General features: G+C 53.3%; 1 protein-coding gene across 2 annotated transcripts; it reads left to right on the forward strand.

The window, feature by feature from the left end:
• Positions 1–14,677: 14,677 nt before the first annotated feature.
• On the forward strand, positions 14,678–23,278 carry CHST3 (carbohydrate sulfotransferase 3). 2 transcript variants are annotated; one of them, XM_021529125.2, is made up of 4 exons: positions 14,678–14,757; positions 17,272–17,438; positions 20,629–20,833; positions 20,980–23,278. In XM_021529125.2, the coding sequence occupies exons 3-4, from the start codon at positions 20,697–20,699 to the stop codon at positions 22,208–22,210; spliced, it is 1,368 nt and encodes a 455-aa protein (XP_021384800.1). In that variant the 5' UTR covers positions 14,678–14,757; positions 17,272–17,438; positions 20,629–20,696; the 3' UTR covers positions 22,211–23,278. The 2 variants fall into 2 exon arrangements, with proteins under 2 accessions (XP_021384800.1, XP_077640617.1); XM_077784491.1 differs by lacking the exons at positions 14,678–14,757; positions 17,272–17,438 and having other exon boundaries at positions 20,604–20,833.
• The last annotated feature ends 574 nt before the right edge of the window (positions 23,279–23,852 follow it).

Below are 23,852 nucleotides of genomic sequence, written 5' to 3' on the forward strand. Positions count from 1 at the left end.
TCACTTGCTCTCTCCAAGCCTCTTACACCTGCCTTGCCCCTTGCACTGATGCAGCTAACTGGAAAAACAAACTAAACCAGAGGGGAAAAAAAAAAAGCAAGCAGTGTTTTCCTGACTGGATCAGCAAACTGAACCAGCTCGGCTGAGGGACAGAGCAGATCCTTCGTGGGCTCCCCAAGACTGGGCAGAGCAGCCAGACCAGCTCCCCTCTTCTTCTAAACCCACACTCAAGGCCTGCTCCAGCTGCAAGAAGGGCCTTTGATAATGGGCATCCCTGTGGCCTCAGCATAACACAAACTTATCCCATCTAAACAGCTTGGACCCTGCCAGCTTACCCGGTCCTCTCTGGGGACCTTCCAGGTACTGCCCTTCATCTGAGGGCACACGTTTTTGCCTTATTAGGTCCTTGCCTACGTGTTCATTTTTCAAGCACCAGACTTGTTGATAACATTTAAGGTTTACTTGCAGCATAAACATTAGGAGGAAGTGGATCTGTTACGCTTCACTTTGCCAGCATAACACACCTTTCTCCTTTCCTTGTAAGACCCTTTTAAAAGGCCAGCTAAGAAACCCCAGTTCCCGTGATTCTCTTCACAAACCACATCAGAACTGGATTCTTACACAGGGCCTTTGCCCGTCCACAAGTGAGCACAGCTTCATTTGGAGCCTCCGGAGCCTCTGCTATCACCTCATCAGGAGCCAGGTTCTTAGGTAATTCCCAGCCTGGAGCCAGGAGCACCCAGACTGAATCAGCGAGGCAGAAAGCCACCCCTAATTTTGGCCAGACTAAGCAAGCAACCTTTACTCTGGCTCTAAAGCCGCCTTGCCTAGGCAGGGCTGCCCTTATCTCATGAATGCACATAAAGTGTTGACGAGGCACCTCAACTTTCCAACCAGCAGCCAGCTACTAACCTGGGAAAACACACACCAAAAAAAAGGAGCTTTGTGAAGAATATTTAAAAGGAGGTTAAGTAAGACTGTCTGGAACAGGAGAGCTATTTCAGCAGGCAGGGTGTTTTTCTTCTGGAAGCTGAAGGACAGGGGCAGGGAGGAAGGAGTAGCTTGGAGCTAGCAGGTTCTTCCCCCAGTCTGTTAGCATTTCAGGCTAGCCCAAGTTTTCCTGGAGCTTTGCCAATTCCCATTGATTTGGGACCTTTTTTTCTCTCTCTTAAGCACATAGCATATAACATTTGGCATTAACAAATTGTCTCCATGACTTAGCTTTCCTGGTTTTGCCATACTGCCTGATAGTTTCCTCACTTAAAAATTGAATTAAACAAAATAAAGCAGCATCAAGAGTTCAAGCACCAGCTCTCTGCTGTGAATGTTTGAAAGAGTGGGAAACTCCAAAGGATGTCTCAGTCTCTTGGGACCAGGTCCAGGTCACCACCTTCTGCTTTTGTTGAGCTTCTGCTGAGATTTGGGGTTTTTATTGCAGACAAACCTCCCAGATAAGGTACCAGATGAGGCTTCTCAGGAAGGATGATGGCTTGTCTGTAGTGACGTACAGCTGAGTCACTTGGCTGAGGGAGAAGGGAGCCTTCCCCAGCTTAAACTTGTTTTTTAGCCCCATTTTCTGGGAGGCGCGTGCTCTGTGTGGAGAAAGTGAGTAGGAAGAGCTCGGAAAGCTGCAGCCAAGTGAAGGACTTTCCTGCACACATGACTCACTTTCCAGCTGCCTCCCCTACCAACCAGTTGGACTGGGCCAGCACCAAAGCCCGGCTGGTTTTGATGCTCAGTTTTGTTGTGCCTACAGCACAAAATTCCTTCCACATCACCTCGCCCTCCTGGCACCCAATTCTGTGTTTTGCATAAGTGGGGCACGTGAGGAATCCCTGTTTGGCAATCCCTGGAGGCCAGCCAGAGGCCCCTGCAGGCTCTGGTTTTGCAGCTGCAGCCAGCTCTGCGGGAGAAATGTTCTCTTTGCAAAAGAAAAAACCAAAACAAGTGAAATAAATAAAGAGAAGCATTTTCCACAGCAGCCTGCCTTTCAGACTCTTTTGCATTTCCACTCAGACTGCAGCAGGAGGAGGAGAAGAAGCAAAGCCAGCCACAAATTACAGCCTGACAGCCTCGTGCAGAGCCTTGAACACGTTTGAATTTTATTCCAGCCCAAGAGCAGCCTTCCTGTGATTCACCAAATGGTTTGGCTTGCAGGTCCCGCTGGAGTGGAGACAGAGACCCACACGCACCCACCCTTCCTCACCACTAAAGTGCTGCAGAAAAACAGCTCCTGCTCTGACATTCTTCCCAGAGCAGAAAGCATCAGAGAATGTTCCAAATGGGATAGCAGTGCTGCAGGGACTGCATCCAAGGGCAGAGCTGCAGCTCAGCAGCATCAGCAGCAGCCAGGGCATGTCTCACTCCTCCTGGCACACACACACACACAAAAGAAACAACCAAAAAAATATAACCCTTACCCACAGAAACAGACGATTCTTGACTGGATCAGGGGACTGAATCAGCCCAGGGTGCAGAGAGCAGCACATGATGAGCCAGCTGGGCTGTAAGAGCAAGACTACATCAGCTTCAAACTGGAAGAGAGTAGTTTTAGGTGAGATATGAAGAAGAAATTCTTCCCTGTGAGGGTGGGGAGGCCCTGGCACAGGCTGCCCGGAGAGGCTGTGGCTGCCCCATCACTGCAAGTGTTCCAGGCCACGTTGGACAGGGCTTGGAGCAACCCAGTCCAGTGGAAGGTGTCCCTACCCATGGCAGAGGTTTGGAACAAAATGGCCTTCAAGGTCCCTTCCAACCCAAACCATGCTTTGATTCTATGACCCTGCACATTTTCAGCCTCTCAGCCCCCAGCATCAGCTCAAAAGCCTCTCAGCGCCGAGCCCAGAGGCTGATCTGGCCTTAGGGGTGATCCCTTCCTCTCCCCAGGCAGTTTTCCGCCTGGATCCGGTTCCTGGCTGAACTCCTGTGGCACAACACGGGGTGAAAGCACGGAGACCCATCCCCCTTTGGCAGCCGTGCCCAGCAGAGCTCCCCATTGACACTGCCAAGGTCACAGGCTGCATTCCTTCCCACCTTCAGCTCAGCCACAACTTAATTATCAAAGGGGGTCACATCAAGCACAATGGATTTTCCAAGCAAAGCATAACATAAAACCTCAAATCACTGCAGCTAATTCTCATTTCAGTACTTTCTTTGTCAGCTGTCACAAGTTGTGCATTTTAGCCACAAGCTGTGTTTTGTTTCTGGGCTTTCTCAGCATTTTAGGTGCTGCTTACTAGGATTAGACTATTTCGAGGCAAACCATATCCCAAGGCAACTGATGCTCCAAACCAAGTAGATCAACACAAAGAGTATCAGCACCCATAAAGGCCTTTGCCTTCATGAATTGGGATTTCTGACCAGCAGCAAGATCTTGAACAGCAACAGGGTTGCCAGAAAAGCAGATGATTCCTCCTAAATACAAGGGAATCAACAGTGCAGCATCAGCTCATCAGTGTTTTAAAGGATATGCACCAAGATGCAGAATTCTGTTCCTGTTCCCATTGTGTCATCTTGTCAGGGTCATAAGCAGTAAGATTGCAGCCAGAGAAATCTCTGCCTCAATCTTTGAAGAAGGGTTTCTTTCTATAAATGCAAAATCATCTGTTTCTCTAAATCCTATTTAACCCAACCCCCAAAAAATTTAGAACTATACATCTAGGTTTTCCAGGAAGAAAACAAAAATGTATAATAGATTTTTAAATATATTTCAGTACAAATACATAAAACAAAAAATATAGAGAAAATAGGGGGCTGAGATCCTTTCATTAGGTCCCTGCTTTGCAGGTTTTCAAGGCTTACACTTAGAAGCTTTTTTTTTTTTTTACACTTAGGGCTTTTTCAGTAGTGGAGGTTATTGCATGCAGTGTTTTCCATCTGCTGTGACTCATCTGGGCTCACACAGAAGTGATTAGAAAATCACAGGACTCCAGGAGCTACAGCTTTAAGGAAAAGCACAGCGAATTACAGCTTCTGCAGGAAAAATAAGAGTTGGCAGAGAACAGCTACAAAGGCTGCTGTAAGGAACCAGCCTGAGGAAACACACCCACCCCCCAACTTTCTTCTCACAGTTTCCTTCTCTGTTGAAATACTTGCTTTCTCTTCCTTCATTATCCAAAGCAAAAAGGAAGGCAGTAATTATTGAGGAAGAAGGTAAAAAACCGAAGAGTTTTGACTGGAAACAAAAGCCCAAGTGAGCTGTCCTCAAAACTTTGGATTAGCTAAGAGTTGATGTGTAGGAAAAAGAGAAGGAATAGAACAGAAAGATCATGTAGTTTAATACCTTAATAAACAGCCTGAGAAGCCAGGCAGGGATTGCTGCTTTCCTGCTCACTGGATTCCATGCTATTGCAAGGTCTACAGTTCTTTTTTTAGGTCACAAAAAGCATCAGGCAGCACCTTCTCACGTGTGATCTCAGCTCAGCTGCACACTCACAGCCCAGGATTTTTAAGCCAGGCTGTGGATTTCAGTGAATTTGCAGCAGCAGCCAATCGCTGTGGCCAAAAGTGGCACGGGTTGGGATTAATCAAAGTCACAAGGCCACAGGGGGGAAGTGGCAAGTGCAGCCACTGTGGCTTCCACCACGAGGTTTTTCATCATACCAGTGGCTACAACCCACGCCCAGAGTGGTGGGCATCTGAATAGCTGCCCTTCACCCTCTTCTACAAAAGGGTAAAAATACAGGCAGAGACTCAGTCTCTTTCTTCCACTGTTCCAGCCAAGTCTGGGATTTTTAACAGTTTGGAGCAAGTTGCCCAGTGTGGTGTTCATCCCTTGCTTGCTCCAAGTTTGACGTGCATCCCAGAGCAAACTTCCTGAGCCTCTTCTAGGGTTTCTTCACCTTCCAATTTCATAAAGCAAAAGCATGTTTCAGTCCAGGGAAGAAAACCACCAGGATCATGGCACAAGGAGGGCAAACAGCTATGATTCAATGCCTTTGGATTTCACAAGAGGACTCCCTGGAGCAATCTCCTTTCCTGTGTCCTTCCCACTGTTCACCCAACATCAGCTGGGCAAACACTGGAACGTCTCCTCAAAACAGCAAACACAGGCAAAAGAGATGCTTTATGAATTCCATGGGCAGTGCTGACTAATGAAGTATTGGCAGCCTGATCTTCCATGGCAATCACAGTGGCAGCCTGCAGCCTGGTTTTCCACGGCAGTCACAGTTTCCATGATTATCACCTCATATGTGTCTTTACACTTGCTCTTCACAGAAAAATAAATAAATAAAATTAATAAAGGCTTATTTTCACTCTCAGTTTGTTAATCCCGCCCCTAAGCAAGTCAGCAACGGTACCCACACAAGCTCAGCTACTGCCAGGAAATAACTGGAGCAAAACTCACCGTTCTGCTGAGCTTTGTTTGCCATGGTGAACGTCAAAGGAGAAATAAAACCCTCCTTATCCTTCCCCAGGGAAGGGCAGAGAGGCGTAGGAGTTAGCATTCAGCCTTGGGCACTGCAACCCAGTCAGCTGCAGAACAAAAGCATGGCTGAGCCCATGGAAGAAAGGGGAGGAAAAAAAGGCAAACCCCACTCTGTCTAGAGCAGTAAATGGTATTCCTGACTTAACACACTGGGTCACACCCAGCACTTGTGGAAGGACAGGGAGAAAAACCAACCCAAGGCACCCACCACAACCCTGCTGAAAAATAACCACCCCCATATCCTCACTAGGCCACTGCAACTCCCTTTTAAAACTTATCCAGCAGCTGCTTCCCCTCAGGTTGTAATTCTCATGCTCAGCTGCAGCTGGTCTCTCTCTGTGCTCCTTTAGTGGGACAAGGTTCAGAACCATGTTCTGTCCTTGCTAGTCGATCTGCAAATGAGACTTAATTAACCCCAAGAGATTTGGAAACTGGTTTTTCCATAAAAATGAGGATTATCAGGTTTGAGCTGCTCCTGTTTCACAGGGAAGCTTAGAAAGCAAACAGGTTTCTATGACAGGAACAGGAAGATACATGGAATCTGTAGGGATTTCTAGTAAAAGTGTCTGGGTTTCCCAGCTTGTCCTGAGCAGGTGTTCCAGTGGCAGCCTCCCTGCTGGCAGCAGTGCTTCCTCCTACAGTGGGACCACACAAAGCAGGTGATCTTAGTGGGCCTCATCCTGCTCCCTCCCTGAGACCCATGGGTTCTATGGCAGGAGGGTCCTGCCCTGTGTCTCGCACTGTTCTCTCATCCCACAAACACCCCTTTCAAATGAGACCCACCACAACTAGAGCAGCCGAGGTGGAGAAACAAGTTCCATCCTTCCAGGCTGCCAGGATGCAGCAGTGCCATTTCCTAGAGGTGGATCTTGCAGAAGTCCAGCTGCGGGGCTTGGCTGACCCTCTGGACATCCCAGTGAACTCCCCAGGCTTCTGGGGCAGATACTGGTTCTCTGTCCCTTATCTGCTCTGGTGCTTTTGTTTCAGATCCTTTTTTGGAAAGGCCCTTCTGTTATGAGCAAGGCTCCAAAGGTCCTGGTGTCCTCATTGTGTGTAAAGCAGTGAGGACTTGGTTATCACCCAGCCAGAAAGGTCTCCAGGCAGAGATGTTATCTCCCCTTTGCAAGCAGACCCAGCAGGCCAGAGCGTGACTTTTGGGATTGTCAGGAGCCACCCCGGTGCTGTGAACACCCGGTGCTGTTCACAGTGGAACTGTTGCACGCCTGAGCTGGTGCTGGAAGGGGCTTCCCTGCCACCCGGCACCCCCTGGGCACGTGCTCCTGCCGCTTCCCTGCCCAGGGACAGACTGACCCTGAGCAGGCCTGCTCAGCTCCTGATCCAGCCACATCAGGAGGATCAGGGAGATCCAACTCTACACTCCCCCTGCAAAGGAGAGGCAATAAAAGATAAGATTACAGGCTCACTTTACTGCAGGTCTCACAAAAGGAGGAAGAGGGAACAAGTGTCAGGGACAGAAAGCTAGCACAGATGATCCTTCCTTAGGTGGATTTAAGCACCCCATGGAATAGCAGGGCAATAAAAATATGATATACAAGTAACCCATTAGGGCAAGGAAATAAGCTGCACCAATTAACCCCACTGATGAAAGCATTCAGCGTGAGGAATCTCTCCCAGCCTAGAGCTTCTTGAAGGTTTCATCAGTGTTTGAGAACACCTTGATAAAACCACACCATTTCATAAAAAAACTTGCCACCAAGGATTTGACTTAGATTATTAACAAGTCACTGTTGCCAGAATTTATTTGCATACTCTTAAGGCTCGTGATGTTTGGGTGAGGAGCAGAAGAGGACAGCCTGCAGCAAAAACCACTCTTTGGTCTGTGCCTGTGGCCCTGTGTGGTGCTTCCCAAGTAAAACCCAGTGGGCACTCTGGCTGAAAAGCTCAGCACCCAAAAACCTGAGTCACTCCTTGGGTTTTCTGGGTGCTCTGAACTTTCCACTAGGAAGTGGTTCTCACTTCCTTCTATTTAGAGGTCAGAGAATGAGACAAGTCACCCTTTTGCAGGCATTTCTTCTCCCACTGAGGCCCAGAGTGGGTAACTGCTGCCATTTAGCACAGTCAGCTCCATTTTGCTGGGGTTTTCTCTTCACACACAGGCTGGTCAGAAAGAAAAGGAGCTACACTTGGTTGATCCTAAATAGAGTTCCCTTTCTTGAATGGTGTGTTGGGAAAGTGGGTTGGCCAGATGAGGAGTTTTCATGTTTGTAGAGAGCAGGGAGACACCCTGGATTTTACCCAGCTGAGGATGCTGCTGACCTCGCTGAGATGCTGCCAGCCACATGATGGAATTTTTTCACTGCAGGGCTGCTCCAGGGCCAATGACACTGGTACAAATGCACTTGCAGACTGCATGTGATCCCCCCATCTCACTTGCCTTTTTTCCTCTGTGACAGAAGCTTCAAAGGCCGAAGCAGAAAGCACAAGGCTCCTTGCTCACCTGGGAGAGCAGCAGACTGGCCTTGCTGGGATAGGGGACATCAGAGGCTTTTTCTATTGGTGTGAATACTTTAAGCTTTGCCAGCCTCTCTTCTTGACAGAAATCCCCCTGGCTCAGCTGCTCTCATCATGTCAAAAGCGAATCTTCTGCGTTGCAGGTTTGGAAAGCGTTTGCAATGATTAAAAATAAACCAACTTCTTTATTTCCCCCTCAGCAGTTTTAGAGAAGCGGAATTGAAAAAGGAACAGAAAATGAGGTGCAGGGTCATTTGAAGATTCTGCACATGTTTGTGGGGGGCTGGAGGAGGCAGTGAGGGTAGGGTGAGTGGAGCTCAGTCAAAAGCACATCAGCTGTCAGCACCTGGATTCCCACTGAGCTCCCACCCTCATTATGAAGGCCTGTTTTAATTACACCTGCTGCTAAAGTTGGGGAGAGAGCCACTGAAAGTCCCTCTGGAGAGCTCAAATAATGGGATGTGCTGGGGCTGCACAAGCCAGACAGCCAGGAAAGCAAACATGAAAAATCAGCAGTGTCCACAGGTCCTGGATAAAAACTGGCCAAGTATCAGTTCTCTCTCAGCAGCTCCTTCCTCAGCTGCTGAGCAGACAGCAAGTCCTGCTGGCTTAGGGACAGCTCTTTTCATGCTGTTTGGTGGCTGTCATCTCCCCCAGCTCCTGGGTCCTGTCACCAGGGCCACTGTCTGGTCTTGCTGCCCTCTTGGTGGCCAATTTGCTTTTTCTTCTTGATGGCAACACCCTCCCCATGAAAGCTGATGCACCAGGGCTGTGCGCCATGGCATCGGGTCAGGGACACGCCTGGGGGCTCAGCAGAGTGGCTGAGCCAGGAGCAGGCACTGCCCGGGAGACAGGGCTTAGGCAGGGAGCAGACGGGAGCTTTTTTGGGTAAATCATAGAAGAGATGTAGAGGTTAGATTACGAATGTTTTTTTTTCTTTTAGGAAAGGATTTTGTAGAAATCTTTCTGCTTGTCAAATTGATTTATTTGGAATGGTTAATTCAAAATTCAAAAGTTATGCAATTTGCCCTAAAAAATTTTGCAAAGAAAATTTCAGTCAAACGTCTAGAACATCAACTACTAAATTAATCTCTAAAATTAATTCATAAACCCATTAAAAGTCATACAGTCCTTGATGCAATCATGTTTTTTACAGACAGTAAAAAAATCTGTGATTGCTTGGCAAAATCCCAAGACAAAAAAATGAGAATCAGATATTAAAGAAGTAGAAAATTCTTCACAAATTACAGAGTTAACAGCAATTGTGCAAGTATTTTCAAAATTCACGTTTCCTTTTAATTTAATACGGATTCATTTTATGTTGCAGGTGTAGTGGAAAATGTGGGAATCCAGGGCATTCCTCTGGCTGCCCTGGCAGGTCTGGGACCCTGGCAGGGGTCAGGAACCCCCCTGGACAGAGCCCCCAGAGACACTGGCTGTGATCTCTGTCCATGGAAAAGAGTTTTCAGTCTTACAGGATGAATTACCAGCTCTGAGTGTTTGATATCAGTAATAATTAAGTGTGGCACGGGTGCAAAAGTAGAATTTTAGGATTCTAGCTTAGGGGTTCAAAGGGGACAAGATGGAGGAAATAGGGCGTGTCCTGTTCTTTTTCTTCTTCTTCATGTCTTCCATGTTTTACTGTGGTGTTGGCATTTTTCTGTTGGTTTAGGCTGGGGACACACTCTTCAATGTAGGTGACAGATATTGGCACATTATTGTAAATATAGCACACGTAGTTTCTGGTATTTAATGTTTGTAACATCCCACTGAGCACGGATTCCATCAGAAAGGGCAGAAGGGTCTCCGTTAAAAGAGGTTTTCAACGACCAGCTATACAGTTTGCTCACAAAACTAATCTTCCTTCTTTCTATTCGACAAGAACCTTATTGCATAATGCCCATCCATTCACATTCTGCACTCCCAAGTTTCACAGTCGAAGGCAATGTCACAGTTGATCTACCAGTCATGTCAGCATAGAATACACTTTTAAATATTACCCAGCAAGCTGGGAGCGCGTTCCCCCAGCGGCGGGGAAGGGCTGCGGGAGCGCAGACGCGGGGCCGGGCAGCCCCGGGGCAGCAGCCCGGGCGGAGCCGGCTCCGCAGGCGGCTCCAGGGCCGGGGCCGCGCCCGGAGCGGCGGCCGGCAGGCGGCAGCAGGAGCCCGGGGCTCCGAACACGCGGAAAAACACGGAGATGGCGAGCTTGGCTCTTTTACAGCCGTCTGTGACACGGGAGCCGGCAGCGGCAGAGAGGGTGGAACACCCCGCTGGTGGTTACAAGTGTTCAAGTATCCATACAAACATAATAACAAGCAGGAAAACCCAAAAACCCAATCAGGCAAACAAGCCCCAAAATAAAACAAACAAAACAACCAGAAAACAAACAAACAAAAAACCCAAACAAACAAAAAAACCCTAGAAAAGTTTCAGCTCTTAGTTCTGCATTCCACAGAAAAATCAGGACGGCCCTGGCACAGAGGATAGAAACTCCCTTGTGAGGTTTATGTGGGAAGGTTTCAGAGGAAAAGTCCAAGGACAGGTGGATCAGTAATTAAAAATGGCATTCAGCCCTTGGAAGACAAGGAGGATTTTCACACTCACCTTCCTGGTACCAGCCCATAGCCAAGGAGTCTTTGGAGCTCTCATTAAAGCATTGAAAGCGCTTTCCCTGGGAAGGTCTGGTGCCGGTGATGGGAACCTGGAGCCGCTGGGATGGCTGTGCACACAGCCACTCACACCCTGCTGCCAGCCCCGGGGTGATGCAGCCACACCCCGGCTCGGGGATGAACCTGCTCCCTCTTCAGTGGGGGGGGGGGATTGTTAGGTGTTGTTTATTTTCCTTTGGGAAAAGGAAAAGAGGAGGAATTGTAAAGTGTTCTGCCAATAAATTGCATCCTTTGGGGTTTTCTAGCCTCACATTCAGCATCCACATGAGGCATTTCTTTTTAAACAAGCTTTGGAGACTCAAAAAGGTGCAGAAATAGCAGTGCTTTATTATGCCAAAGGAAAGTGCAAGTTAGCCTGTTCCCTGAAGATCGACAGATTTGCTTTTAACTCTTACAAGTTCAAAGGGCTTTAGATAGTATAGAGGGAAAATTAGATTTCATGGTTGGAATGAGGTGGTCTTTTAGGTTTTTTACAATTAAACCAGTCTGCAACTCCCCGATATCTCCCTACATTTATATGTCATGGTTTCCCACTTTCTGCTCCCAGCAGATGAAGCCACTGGTGTTTAAAAAAGGTGGAAGTGGTTTGGAACACGGATCAGTCCTGCTGCTCATTGAGTGAGATGTTTTTCAAACTGAAAAGACGATATTGTGCAATAATCTGTGATGAAGACTGAGTTCCCTAGAGATTAACTCACATTTAGCCCTCAAAAGTTCATTTTGTCCTCTACAGATTAGCACAGATTTTACAATCAAAAGAACCATCTGACTTCTCTGTCTTATCTCCAAAATGTTCATTCTTTTCCTGACAGATTGCTTACATTTTACTACTTAAAAAATCCCCACTGATTACCTCTGGATTATTGCAAAAAATGTCATTCTGTTCCCTACAGATCATCTCAGATCTTACCCCCAAAATATTTGCTGTGCCTTACAGATCACCTAAAGTTTTCTAGATAAAATTTTTCCTACCTGTTGATTACCTCATTCTTACCTCAAATCCTTTTCTTCCCTACAGACTAATCAAATTTCCACACCATTTTGTCTCTTACAGTTTAAGTAGATTTTACCATCCAAAAAACAACTGATTACCTCTATTTTATACATAAATTGTTAAAGCAGATCCTGCGAGACGGGACAATGTTTTTTATCATCCGATGTCCTCATCAGATACTGCCCTGGTGCCAAGAGAGGAAAAACCAGTGGAGGCTTTTATAAACCGAAGCCCGACCTGGTCACTGCCACATCGTCAACTTGAACCGAGGGTGCGAAACCAGCAGCAGATGCGCGGTTTAACCAGCAGATGCTGGTTATTCCCCGAAAACCCAGAGCATCCTGGTTGCTATAGAGACACGTCGCCCTTTCCTTGTTCCTGATGTCATCCTGGGGACTGCTCCTTTGCCTCCCCGGCCTCGTGCAGTGTCTCTGTTGTCCCTGGGGAGGAGGAATGTGAGAAGAGAAGGGCGGAGGAAACACAACTCCCAACCTCTCCCGGCAGCGCGAGGGGTGCAGAAGCCACTTTGTTCCTCCCCGTGTGTCTTGGTTTGAAAAGTAAAACCAGTGAGAGGCTCTAAGTCAGAAATATAATTTATTAGGAAAAGGGAACAAAGAACCAAATATATACAATAGCACAAAAGAAGAACCACTGACAGAGGCAGAGATACAACCTGACACTCTCTGGCTGGGGCAGTGGTAGCAGATATGGTTCTGTCTGAGCAGTGGTCCTCTAGACTGATGTAGTTTCCCTCTGGAGGTCCAGTGCAGAGAAGGTCTCAGCTGTTCCTCTTGAAGAGAGGATCTCCTTGCTGCCTGCACAACCCCGCTTATATCCTTGGTGGCATCGTTTGGCTCCTCTCACTCTGTGGAGCATCTCACAATAGAGCTCTGTGATCTTATCAGTCATGTGGCTAAAAGAACAGGTCCCCCTGGAGGGACTTATCTCTGAGTCACGAGATAAGGAAAAAAAAAGGAATTGCAGCTCGAGGTGGTAATGGAATACACCCCAATATTATAACCTAGGACACCGTGCCGGCTTCATTATTGATGAGCAGGAAGGTGATCTCCGTGCCCAGCCCCACGTGTGCTTGCAGAGCTGGCAGGGAGCACGGCCCGGGCTCAGGCTGTGCCCCACAGAGAGGGGAGGTCCCTCCTCTGCTCCTGCCAGCCCCGGGACTGCCGCAAAAGCATCCTACAAATACAGTGACACCCCACTAGTGTGGGTGTTCAGCTGCCCGCCAGCCTCTCTCTGCCCTCACCTCAAAATTATTTACATCTTAGGGCTGTATTTTTGCCAAGATCTTTGCCCACAAAAGCCGAGGCAGAATGTCCTGTTCCAGTTGAAATAACAAGTGAGGAGCTTAAAAACATTTTGCCCTGTCTCAAAACCCCACAAAAGTCCTGCAGTGTGCCAGCCAGACTTACCTGCTCTTCTCTGACACGATCAGCCTGACAGCCTTCACAGGCCTGACCCTGCCAGCCCTGGGGTTGGGCAGAGACACTGCCCTTCACCCAGCTCCATCAGCAGCGCTGCAGAAGCCAAAGCCTGGGAGTCACCAGAGCAATCCTGCCTACCTGCAGCTGGATTGCAGAGCCACTGGATTGCAGAGCCACTGGCTCTGGGTGCCTGCTAAAAGCAGGAAAAGGGAGGGAGGGAGGGAGGGAGGGAGGGAGGGAGGGAGGGAGGGAGGGAGGAAGGAAGGAAGGAAGGAAGGAAGGAAGGAAGGAAGGAAGGAAGGAAGGAAGGAAGGAAGGAAGGAAGGAAGGAAGGAAGGAAGGAAGGAAGGAAGGAAGGAAGGAAGGAAGGAAGGAAGGAAGGAAGGAAGGAAGGAAGGAAGGAAGGAAGGAAGGAAGGAAGGAAGGAAGGAAGGAAGGAAGGAAGGAAGGAAGGAAGGAAGGAAGGAAGGAAGGAAGGAAGGAAGGAAGGGATCACATCCAGGCTTTCCTGCCTTGCTGTCTGCATACCAGCTGTGCTACCAGCTGCTGGCACTCTCCATGCAAACCCATCCCCATCACCTTGGCTCACTGGAAGCCACTGAGGAGCGATGAACGCTGTTGATCATCACACTTAAATGCCAAGAGAACTTGCATTTTGCTGTCTATGCCACATGCATAGCGGAAGAACTATGCCAGGAATGTGAAAGAAAGCTGAAAGTTTTTATGGGGAGTAGTTTTTTGGATCTCTCTCTCTGCTTGCAGAGCCAGATGTCTTCCAGCTCCTCGGTGTCTAACATTACAGAGCTCTGAGGGAGCTGAGTGAATTTCTACACTGAAAATAGACATTTCTGTAGGATTTAATGCTCCAGAACCTAAGCCTGCCCTGCAGGGACAGCATCAGCCAGTGTCCCCCAGTGCTTCTGGGCTGCTCCCAGCAGGATGCTCTCACTCCCTGCCCTCTTGGAGCAGAGATGTGACCTCACCAGCACAGCACCTCAGAGTGGGACCAACCCCCCACAGCTGCTGTATGGGGATAAAGTGGAGTCTGGGGAGAAAGGTGCTGATCTCGAAGCCAGTTTTAGCTGAGGATAACAAAGAGGAACGTTGCCACAAGGTGGTCGTGGAGATGGAGCTAGGTTCATCAAATGATGGGATGGTGAGAGCTGGGGCAGGAGATGTTTGGAGTGGATAAAAGAAACAATTTCTCCAGTACAGCAGCAGTGAGCAGAGAGGTTTACGAGCTCCATCCTTGGAGGTTTGTGGGATAAAGCCCTGACCACCCCACAGTGTGCCCCTGCTTTGGCCAGGGAGTCTAGAGCCCAAACCAGCCCGTGGTGCCCGGGAGGGGACTCACCTTGGCCCAGACGGGACAATTTCGCGGCGTGGCTGTGGGCTGCCAGGACCCCACCTCCCCCCCTTCCCCACCCCAGCGCCCTGGCGCTCCCTTCCAGCGATCCCGAGGCTGGGGCCGGCAGCTCCCGGTTTCCCGGCGTGGCGTGCCGGGGTGGGGACAGCGGGGGGCGGCCCGGGGACCCTGCCCGGCCCCGCCCCGGGACCCGCGTCCCGGCGCCGGGACCGCTCCCCCCGCCGCTGCCCCGGGAGTGAGGAAGGAAGGAAGGAAGGAGGGAGGGAGGGAGGGAGGGAGGGAGGGAATCAGGGAGGGAGGGAGGGAGGATGACAGCACGGTGAAGAAAAGCAGGGGACCCGCTGCTCTCTCTCCTCCCGCACGGCAGGACCAGGCGAGCTCGCTGCCGCCGGGTAGGTGCAGAGGGGGTCGGGACCGACGGGGCCGGGCCGGAGCGCAGCCGGGGGCCGGGACCGGCGCGATGGGGAGCGGGAGCCCCGGGGCGAGGGGGAGGATGGCGGCGGGGATCGAGTCTTTCCCAGCGCGGCGGGGAGTTGCGGGAAGTTGGGCGTGCGAGGAGGGGCCGCGGCTCAACCGAGCCGAGCTCACCCCCCCGCCCGGGCAGGGGGAGCGGGGCCGGCGGGGAGCCCGGCGCTCGGCGGCCGCATCCCCCCGCGGGGCGGCCCCGGGCTCCGCCGGCTCCTTTGTGCGCCCTCCGGCCTCGGCCGCTCCTTTGTCTCGGTGCGGGGCCCGGGCCGCCCGCTCCCGCAGCGGGGCAGCGCCGGCGGTGCCTCCCTTCCTCCTCTGCCTCCCTCCCCTCGGCGGACAGCCGGATCCCAGCGCCCTGCTGCCGAAAGTCCTCCCAGCACATGACTGCTCAGCAGCTCTCCCCGTGCCTTTCTTTCGGGAAAAAAAAAAAAAAAAAACAAAAACAAAAAAAAAAAAAAAAAACAAAACAAAAAAAAAAAAACACGGGGGAAAAAAAAAAAAAATCAATGGAATAGGATCGAGCTCTGCAGCGGCAGCGCCGAGCCTCCGTCTGGAGCGGAGCGCGTTTGGGGCCACAGAAGGAGACTTTGGAAAAAGAGAGTTTCTCACAAGCATCCCGGAGTTGCATCATCCGTCCTGTCAGCCCCTAGCACTGGAAAGTTGTTCGCACCCTTTACCCTCCTGTCCCGGGCCACCGGGGCACGCTGGCCTCGGCCGGCTCCCGGCGCCCGGCAGCCAGCGACATTTCTGCCGGAGTTGGACTCGGAGACCCTCGCGGCCGCAGACGGCACCTGGATGGCATGGGGATACTTTGGGGGAAAGACTATCCCAGCAGAGTGCCCCCTCAGTGCCGGATTTCAGCAGCTGCTCCCGGCCACACTGGGGACAGCTGCCCACACCCCACTGCCTTTGCACCGAGCCTGGCTTTGGTGCCTGGAGGAGAGCGTCTCCTTGTCCACAGCCAACGATTTACAGCACTACACCAGGACAGGCATATAACTCTGCAATTTTTCTACATCTGCCATGTTGCTTCAGCATAAGGCTCGATTTCACACCCCCAGTCCCCCTGCGCTGAACTCGAGCACAGGTCACTGTCCTCTTGGCCGACATCTCTTGCCACCAGTCCCTTCTGCATCCCTGGAGCATTACGGGCGCCTGTCTCGGGCTGAAAGGGGAGCAGAGGCGGGCACAGAGAGTGCCGTATCCCTGCTTTTGGGGTGGGTTTGGCCGAGGAGCTTCCAGGCGAGCGTGGAGCAGCGAGGGGAAGGAGTGTGAGGCGGTGGGAGGGACCGTGGGCTCCGCGCCCCAAAGAAAGGGCTCATTGAAGCACGGACGGGCATTTGCGGTTCCCAGCGTGGCCGGGGGCCGCCGGCACGCACAGCAGCCGGCATTGTGCCACCGGCGCCGAGCAAACGGGGCCGGGCAGTCCTCTCACCCCTCTTGGTGGTCTGCTCTGCAGCTCCCCTCGCTGCCCAGCAGTTCGGCGCGTTCAGCCGCTCACCTTTGCTGCAGGTGCTGCTGCAAACCCCACCCCAGCCGTGTCTGTGGTTGCCCGCGGGTTGGTTTCGAGGTCGAAGGTGTTTCAGCCGGGTCCTGGTCCAGCTCCAGCTCCAGAGGCTGGTCCCTGCCTGGCAGATGCACGTGTTTTATCCCCATGCCCAGCACTGATGTCTCTGAGCCCTATCGGGTTCACCAGGGGCAGGAGCAGCAGCTCTCCTCTCTGCTGGGTCAGGAGAAAACTTGCTTTGGACACCACAAGGCAAGGGAGAGAGAAGACCTGTCTGTCCTGGCCATGAAGCCTGTGCTGGTCCTGTCACCAGCATTACTGTGCCCTCACCAGGCTCTACACCCCTTCTGCACAGCGGTTTTTGGGACATGAGGAACAAGGACAGCTCATCTGGGTCATCGCAGAGAGCAGGTGGGACAGTAAGGAGTGCACAGGAGACAACCTCATGCACCTGGAGTTTGAGCTCGTGCAATGAATACAGTGTTGTTCCAGTGGTGCCTGTTCGTACCAACACCGTTCCTGCTGCTGCTCCTGACTGCAACCTCTGAGTCAGAAGGACTTTCCATTCCCAACTTTCTCCTCCAATCGGCACTTTCCAGGCTTCAATTTGATGAGCATTCTGACTATTCTCGGCAACTTTATAAATATTGTAGGAGGTGACTTTTTTCCCCTCTTTTTTTTAGCTTGACTAGACATGTTTTTAACCAAAAAATACCTGCCTGGACAGGCTCCTTAGCTGTGCCACCGGGCAAACCGAAGCAGTGCTGTGCTTGTGCCATGCCTTGGAGGACAGCCAGGACCAGGATGCTGGGAGATGAAAGCAAAGTGGGAAGCTCTAGTGGCACATTTCCCAAGGGCAGCTTCGGGAGGAAGTTGGGAGCGGAAATAGTTGAAAGAATAAATACATAGGGTTTTGTTTTTTTTTCCCTAGGTTGCAGACAAAGAGCAGATAAGCAAGCCCGTGCTCCTTATCTCTTTGTTGTTCCACCCCTGTGTTTTGCTGATCCGAGTGTCTGCTGGAAGTCTGATGAAGCAAAGGACCGTGGAGGGAATTACTCAGTGCAGCAGCAGCGCCAGGGGCAGTGAGCTCAGCTGCAGGTCACTGTGGGCTTCCATGGAGGGATGCACGGGAGGGGATGGGGGCTGGGTGGTCGGAAGGGTCTCAAGGCAGGGAGGGAACTCTTGCACGTGGGTGTTTCATTGCCTGTGTCCAGAGCTCAGTTGTTGCCTGTTGAGTCACCAGAGGAAAATGTGACTTCATCCAGTCTCACCTCCAGCTGGCTGCCCCTGGCAGCCACAGGCATCTTTCTTTCCTGGATCTCACCTGGTGGGGGTCCAGGGCAGCCAGAGATGGGGAATGAGAGCCCCAAGGCTTTGTGCAACACCTTCCCTTTCCCAAAAGAGTTAAAAACGCCTGCTCTGCTCTTCCAGTCAGACAGTCCTGTGAAATGCCCTGCAGAAGGGTGACACGAGCTTCCCTTCCCTCCTTCCTCTCACAGGGCCTCTGATCTTCTCACCCCACCTGCACCACCAGTGGGAACATCCATCCCACAAAGCAACTTGCTCCAGTGGACTGGAATGATTTGGTGTCTCCATTACTGTCCAAGTCCTTCCTTCTTGCTGTGGCAAGGTGACGTTAACTTGCTGGTAGTGGCAGATACCACCTGGTCAGATTTGCATGGGAACAAAATCCCCAACGCCACCCAAAAAAACTTCATTTTCTGGCTTTAACTCATCTGGGAAATCCATAAACCCTATCATCTCTGCAATGGGAATTGCAGCTGTCCCTGCTGAATTGAAAAGCACCCCCAGCCTGAGGGATAGGAAAAGGCAGGGAGCAGCATCTGAGCTGTGGGTGCTGCCATCCGCAGCATCTCAGTTTAGCATTCCTGAAAATTATTCCACTTTGCTTTGGGATGTGGAGAGCAAGAGAACGCTGCCTGCCATCTCCAGGGATGATGTCCATCCATGTCTCTGCTCACACAGGTGCATTCCCCAGGAGTGGACACTGGCAGGGCAGCCTGGGGCAGCAGCAGCACCTGATGGTTCTCCTCATCCATCCCATCCCAGCAGAGCCCTGGAGGGAACGTGCAGGGCACACAGAGCCCCTCTGTTCCCCCTCACAAAGGGGCGCTTGTGGCTTGTGCAGTGCCCCAGCCGGGCTGTGCCTCGTGGGCCCCAGCAAGGAAGAGCTTTAGGATGCCAAACAGCCTCACCAGGTCACCCGCGTGTCCCCAGCCCCACAGCTCGGCGCTGAGGGGCCCCCGCCCCTGTCGCTGCCTTCCCGCGGGTCCCAGGCGGGATTTGCAGCCGGTTGTTTATTCGATGAATGATGTCTGCCCTGCGCCTGTGAACGAGGGTTTTGCAAGCGCTGCCGGACATGGTTCTCGGTGTCACCCCTGTGAATAATTCCTGGTCTGCGGCTCATTTGTGGTCAGGCGGCTGGGGGCGTTAGAGGGGGGAAACCCGGGGCTGGCTTTGCCCAGGGATTTGTCTGAGGAAGCGGCTGATGCCATCCCCTGTGCGCGGGGACTGTCCCTGGCCCCAGGCGAGGGCAGGGATGCAGATCGCCGCCTCTTGGGATGCCGTGACTCTGAGACGCGGCCACACACCGAGGATTTGTGTATGTGATGTTTTTCTCTCGGTTGCTCAAATACTCCGACAAATCCTGTCATCCAGGGGGCACGACCGAGGAGGGGGGATATGAGGGGTGCATGGTGAAAGGCACCTGCCCCGGCTGCTGGCCTGTCCCCGAGGAACGGTGCGATGACAAAATAAACTAACAGGGCTGTATAACACACACACACACAGACGTGTGCCCGGGATCTTGGTGCCGCTTGCTGAAAGGGGGAGCTGAGGGACCACTGTGGGAGGGCTCTGGGGCTGCCAGGGCTCTCCAGAATCCCTGCATCCCACTAAATCCTGAGTTTCCTGGGTGTGTGGGTGTGGATGTCTCTTTTTAGAAGGTTTTGCTGGAAAGGAGATGGCTGGAAGCCAAGCCTCGGGAGCTGAGTGGTTTGCTCAAGCTGGGAAATTCCTGGTCATCACACAGAAAAGGCTGGGAACCTGACAGGCTGGGGTGCTGCCCTGGGCACGGGGCACATCTCATCCCTCCTGCCCATGCTCCCTCCTTCCCAGCCGGAGGGGCATTCAGCGAGCAGCACTAAAAAATGCACATTTTGGCCGAGCACGACGCGGAAGAGGTTGCGACGTGACGCAATGCCTGGCAGGGCTTCCCCCTCCACGCTCTGCCGGGGGCTGCAGATGCCGAGGCTTGGCCACGGCATCTCCCCTCCAGCAAACGCCGGGGCCCCTCAAAGGATGGGGCTCTGCCTGGCTGCCCTCCTTCATCCCTAAAGCAGGGCTGGGACGGGCTGCGGGGTCGCGCTGGTGGAGCCCAGCCAAGGCTGAACAGACTTTCCCTGAGTCACGGAGAGTCTGGCCAAGAGAGCGGCGGCAGCCACGCGAGCCGGCGGGCAGGTGGCAGGTGCCAGCACAGCCTAGAGGTGTAAATCTGCACACTGGGGACCTGCCCCAGAGCCCGAAACAGCAGCTGTGGCACCCAAAACCTCCCGCTGGGGTGTGGGTTCGGTGCGACACAAGAGCAGTTCCCAGCGACACCCCGATTCCGGCGCTGAAGGAGAGGGTGGGGGCGGGTCTTTTCTGCTGGGCGGGGATGCCAAGAATCCTGGTTTTGCATCCCACACCAAGCAGCTGCATCATCATTTGGGTTTTGTTTTTTCTTTTTTTTTTTTGCAAAAACCACCCCCAGAGCATTCTACTCCCCGAGGGGGACTGGCAGCAGCAGTGTTTTCCGGCCCGCCGTTGTTCCTGAAAACTCTCTGGGTTTCATTTTCGAGGCTCAGCAGCTGCTGCTGCCATGCTGGGGGAAGGCGGAAGCTGCTCAGCCCCACAATGGGGCCCTACAGTGAAGCCTCCAACTCTCCCCTTTCCAGAGGTTGGGAGGCACAATGTGCCGAAGATCCGGATGATCCAGGGGCTCCTTCGCTGGCAGCAGCAGGTTTTTGCCAGCGGGAAGCAGGCAGGGGATGGGTTTCAGGGTGGGCAGGAGCAGCTGGTGGAAGCGTGGGAAGGTGTCCTGTCGGGAAGATATATTTTGGGAAGGAGGAGGAGCAGCTGATGGGGCATTCAGGCCGCTGCTCCTCGGGGGTGGGATGGAGCCGTAGGGAGGAGCTTCCACTTTTTTATTGCCCTCGTCCAGCCTTTGTCAGCCCCTGACCCTGCCTGCAGGGAACCAGCACCATGCTGAGCCTTCTTCTCCCCACAGGCAGGGCTGGCAAGGCCCTAGGCCAAGACACCTTCCCGGCGTGCAGGAGAGACCTGTGTGTGTTCCCCATGGAGATCCGACGCGCTTTGCCCCAGGATATTCGGGAGCTGCTGCACTGCTTGAAGATGAAGAGCAAGTACGCCGTCCTGCTGGTCTTCATCATCAGCCTCGTCATCATCGAGAAGGAGAACAACTTCATCTCCAGGTAGGCAGTGGGCATCTGAGCCACCCCAAGGTTTGCAGCCCCTCTCCCCCAGTCCCAAGCTCCTATGCAGCAGGAGCCCACCAAGTACCCTGCTGGGATGCAGGGTGGTCCGGCTGTCCTCCAGGCTGGGCTGGGTCTCCCCACAGGGTGTCGGACAAGCTGAAGCAGTCCCCACAGGCGCTGGCAGAGGCCAACAGCACGGAAGTCAACCCAGCGCCGGCCAAGAACGGCTCGCTGGCCTCGCTGCAGGAGCTGGACGCTGCGTTCTCCCAGCTGAGGTCTCACCTGTACAACATCACCCTGCAGCTGGCAGGTGACGGGGACCCCGGGCCACGGCGGCACGTTCTGCTGATGGCCACCACCCGCACTGGCTCCTCCTTCGTCGGGGAATTCTTCAACCAGCAGGGCAGCATTTTCTACCTCTTTGAGCCCCTCTGGCATGTCGAGAAGACAGTGACCTTCCTGCCTGGGGGAGCCAGCGCAGTGGGCTCAGCCTTGGTTTACCGAGATGTCCTCAAGCAGCTGCTCCTCTGCGACCTCTACATCTTGGAGAACTTCATCTCGCCAGTTCCCGAGGGCCACCTGACACCCTTCTTGTTTCGGCGGGGCTCCAGCCACTCGCTGTGTGAGGAGCCCGTCTGCACGCCCAGCACCAAGAAGGTCTTTGAGAAGTACTACTGCAAGAACCGCCGCTGCGGCCCCCTCAACATCACGCTGGCGGCCGAGGCGTGCCGGCGCAAGCAGCACGTGGCCCTGAAGACGGTGCGCATCCGGCAGCTGGAGTTCCTGCAGCCGCTGGTGGAAGACCCTCGGCTGGACCTGCGCATCATCCAGCTGGTGCGGGACCCCCGTGCCGTCCTGGCCTCACGCATGGTGGCCTTCTCCGGCAAGTACGAGACCTGGAAGAAGTGGGCGTCCGAAGGGGAGGCTCCGCTGCGCGAGGAGGAGGTGCAGCGGCTGCGGGGCAACTGCGAGAGCATCCGCGTGTCGGCAGAGCTGGGGCTGCGGCGGCCGGGCTGGCTGCGGGGCCGCTACATGCTGGTGCGCTACGAGGACGTGGCGCGGGCGCCGCTGCAGAAGGCGCGGGAGATGTTCCGATTTGCCGGGCTGCCCCTCACCCAGCAGGTGGAGGAGTGGATCGGCAAAAACACACAGGCTCCCCACGACGGCAACGGCGTCTACTCCACGTGCAAGAACTCCTCGGAGCAGTTCGACAAGTGGCGGTTCAGCATGCCCTTCAAGCTGGCGCAGGTGGTGCAGGATGCCTGCGCCCCGGCCATGCAGCTCTTCGGCTACAAGCTGGCCAGCAGCCCCGCGGCGCTGGCCAACCGCTCCTTCAGCCTGCTGGAGGAGGCGCAGCCTGCCTGGGTCACGTAACGGCGCGGGGCGACGGCGGCGGGGCGGAACGAGGGGCTGCGGCCGTGCTCCCGGCCGATCCGGAGACGACCTGGGGGACCCTGCTCCCAAAAATGCTCCTCGCTGCTGCCAGACGGCAGCCCCAGGAGCCGGAGCATCCTGGCAGAGCTGGGCCCAGAGTCCTGCAGAGCCTGAATTACACAATTTCTCCGGGAATGGGGAAATGGTAATGGTGAGGGGCAGTGGGGTCGACAACAGGGCCACCTCTCCAGCTCTGGAGCTGCACTGAGGAAGAGGAGGGTGATGGCAAGCAGAGGGGAACAAGACCAAGCACCTCTGCCTTGCCACCCCCCCATGCCAGCTGGGACAGGGAAAGGACGAAATCCCTGTGGTGCCAGCAAGCGCCCAGAGACCTTTGTGGTTTAGTGCCTTCATACACCAGCAGAGACTGGAAACTGCCCACAGAGCCCTGGGCGGCACTTGGGCTACAACCAAATGAGGTGACTATGGTTTGGTGCTCTTCAAACTTGGTTTTGGAGGTTTGGGTTTACTTCCTTCTTACCCTGTGTATTTGCATACTAGGTGGATTTATTTATTTATTATGTGAAAAGGAGGGGGAGGCTGGTCAAGGAGCTAAGCCCAAATATCAGAGCAGCACAACATACCACAAATGGATACACCCAGGACGGAGGTCACATTTTAGCTGGAGACCACCACGTTTTAGCTGGAGAGCACCTTCTGTATGACCTTGGGTCAGCCCCCAGGGTCTGACAGGCTGTAACCCCCCCAGCCCCTGTGCAGCAGTGACTTTGAACTTCAGCAGTGTGGAAAGGTGGTCAGACTTATCTGATTAAAAACAAAACCACCAGCACAGAGTCCAAAGCATCTCCTGTCTCCTTAGTATTGGTGGGTGTCCCCTGCCCAGGGGTAGCCCCAGAAATGCATGCTAACAGCACTGATGGGTGGCCAAACCTGGTAGAGGCCCAGGAGAGAAGTTTCAGGGTGTTTGCCATTTGCAGATGTTGACTCAGTGCCGAGCTGTCCCCTCCAGTTCACATTTCATTAATTAAAATGCCTATTTTAGCCCTCTTTGTAGCTCATTCTTTTTCTCCCCCAGGTACTTTTGGGTTATGTCAGCCACCTGAGGGAGTAGTCAAGCATTTTGGTGGAGAGTGGTTGTCTCCACCTCGGGCTTGCCAGCGAGCCCTGAGGGGTCCCAGCAGCCGCATGTCCCCTTCTCCCCAGCTAGAGCTGTTGGCCAAAAGCAGAAATAAATAAACGAAGCGAGGCGGCAGCTGGCCACAGCTGGGCTGCGCTTTGCCGGCCGGGAGGAAGGCGGTGGGGCTCCGGCGAAGGGCTGAGGCTGGGCTGAGCTCACAAAAGCTGCGTTTTTGACCCAAGAGGGAGAACAGAGGCAGCATTGAGGAGCGCGGGGCCGGCCGGCGGGGAGCAGCGCACCGCAGCCACGGGCAGCCATCCGCCCGCCCCGGCTGCGGAGGTTTTCCGAGCAGGGCCGGGCTTCATCAGGCTTCAAAGGTGTGATTTCAGGGCGCTCGGTGCCAGCTGGATGCGGAAAGGGCACAAAAGGGGAGATTTTTGGCAAACCCTCATCGCTCACAGGCGACGGAGGGCGTCAGCCTCCTCCCCGCCTCACACGCAGCTC

This window comes from Lonchura striata, chromosome 7, assembly GCF_046129695.1.
Source record: "Lonchura striata isolate bLonStr1 chromosome 7, bLonStr1.mat, whole genome shotgun sequence".
Taxonomy (NCBI): Eukaryota; Metazoa; Chordata; class Aves; order Passeriformes; family Estrildidae; genus Lonchura; species Lonchura striata.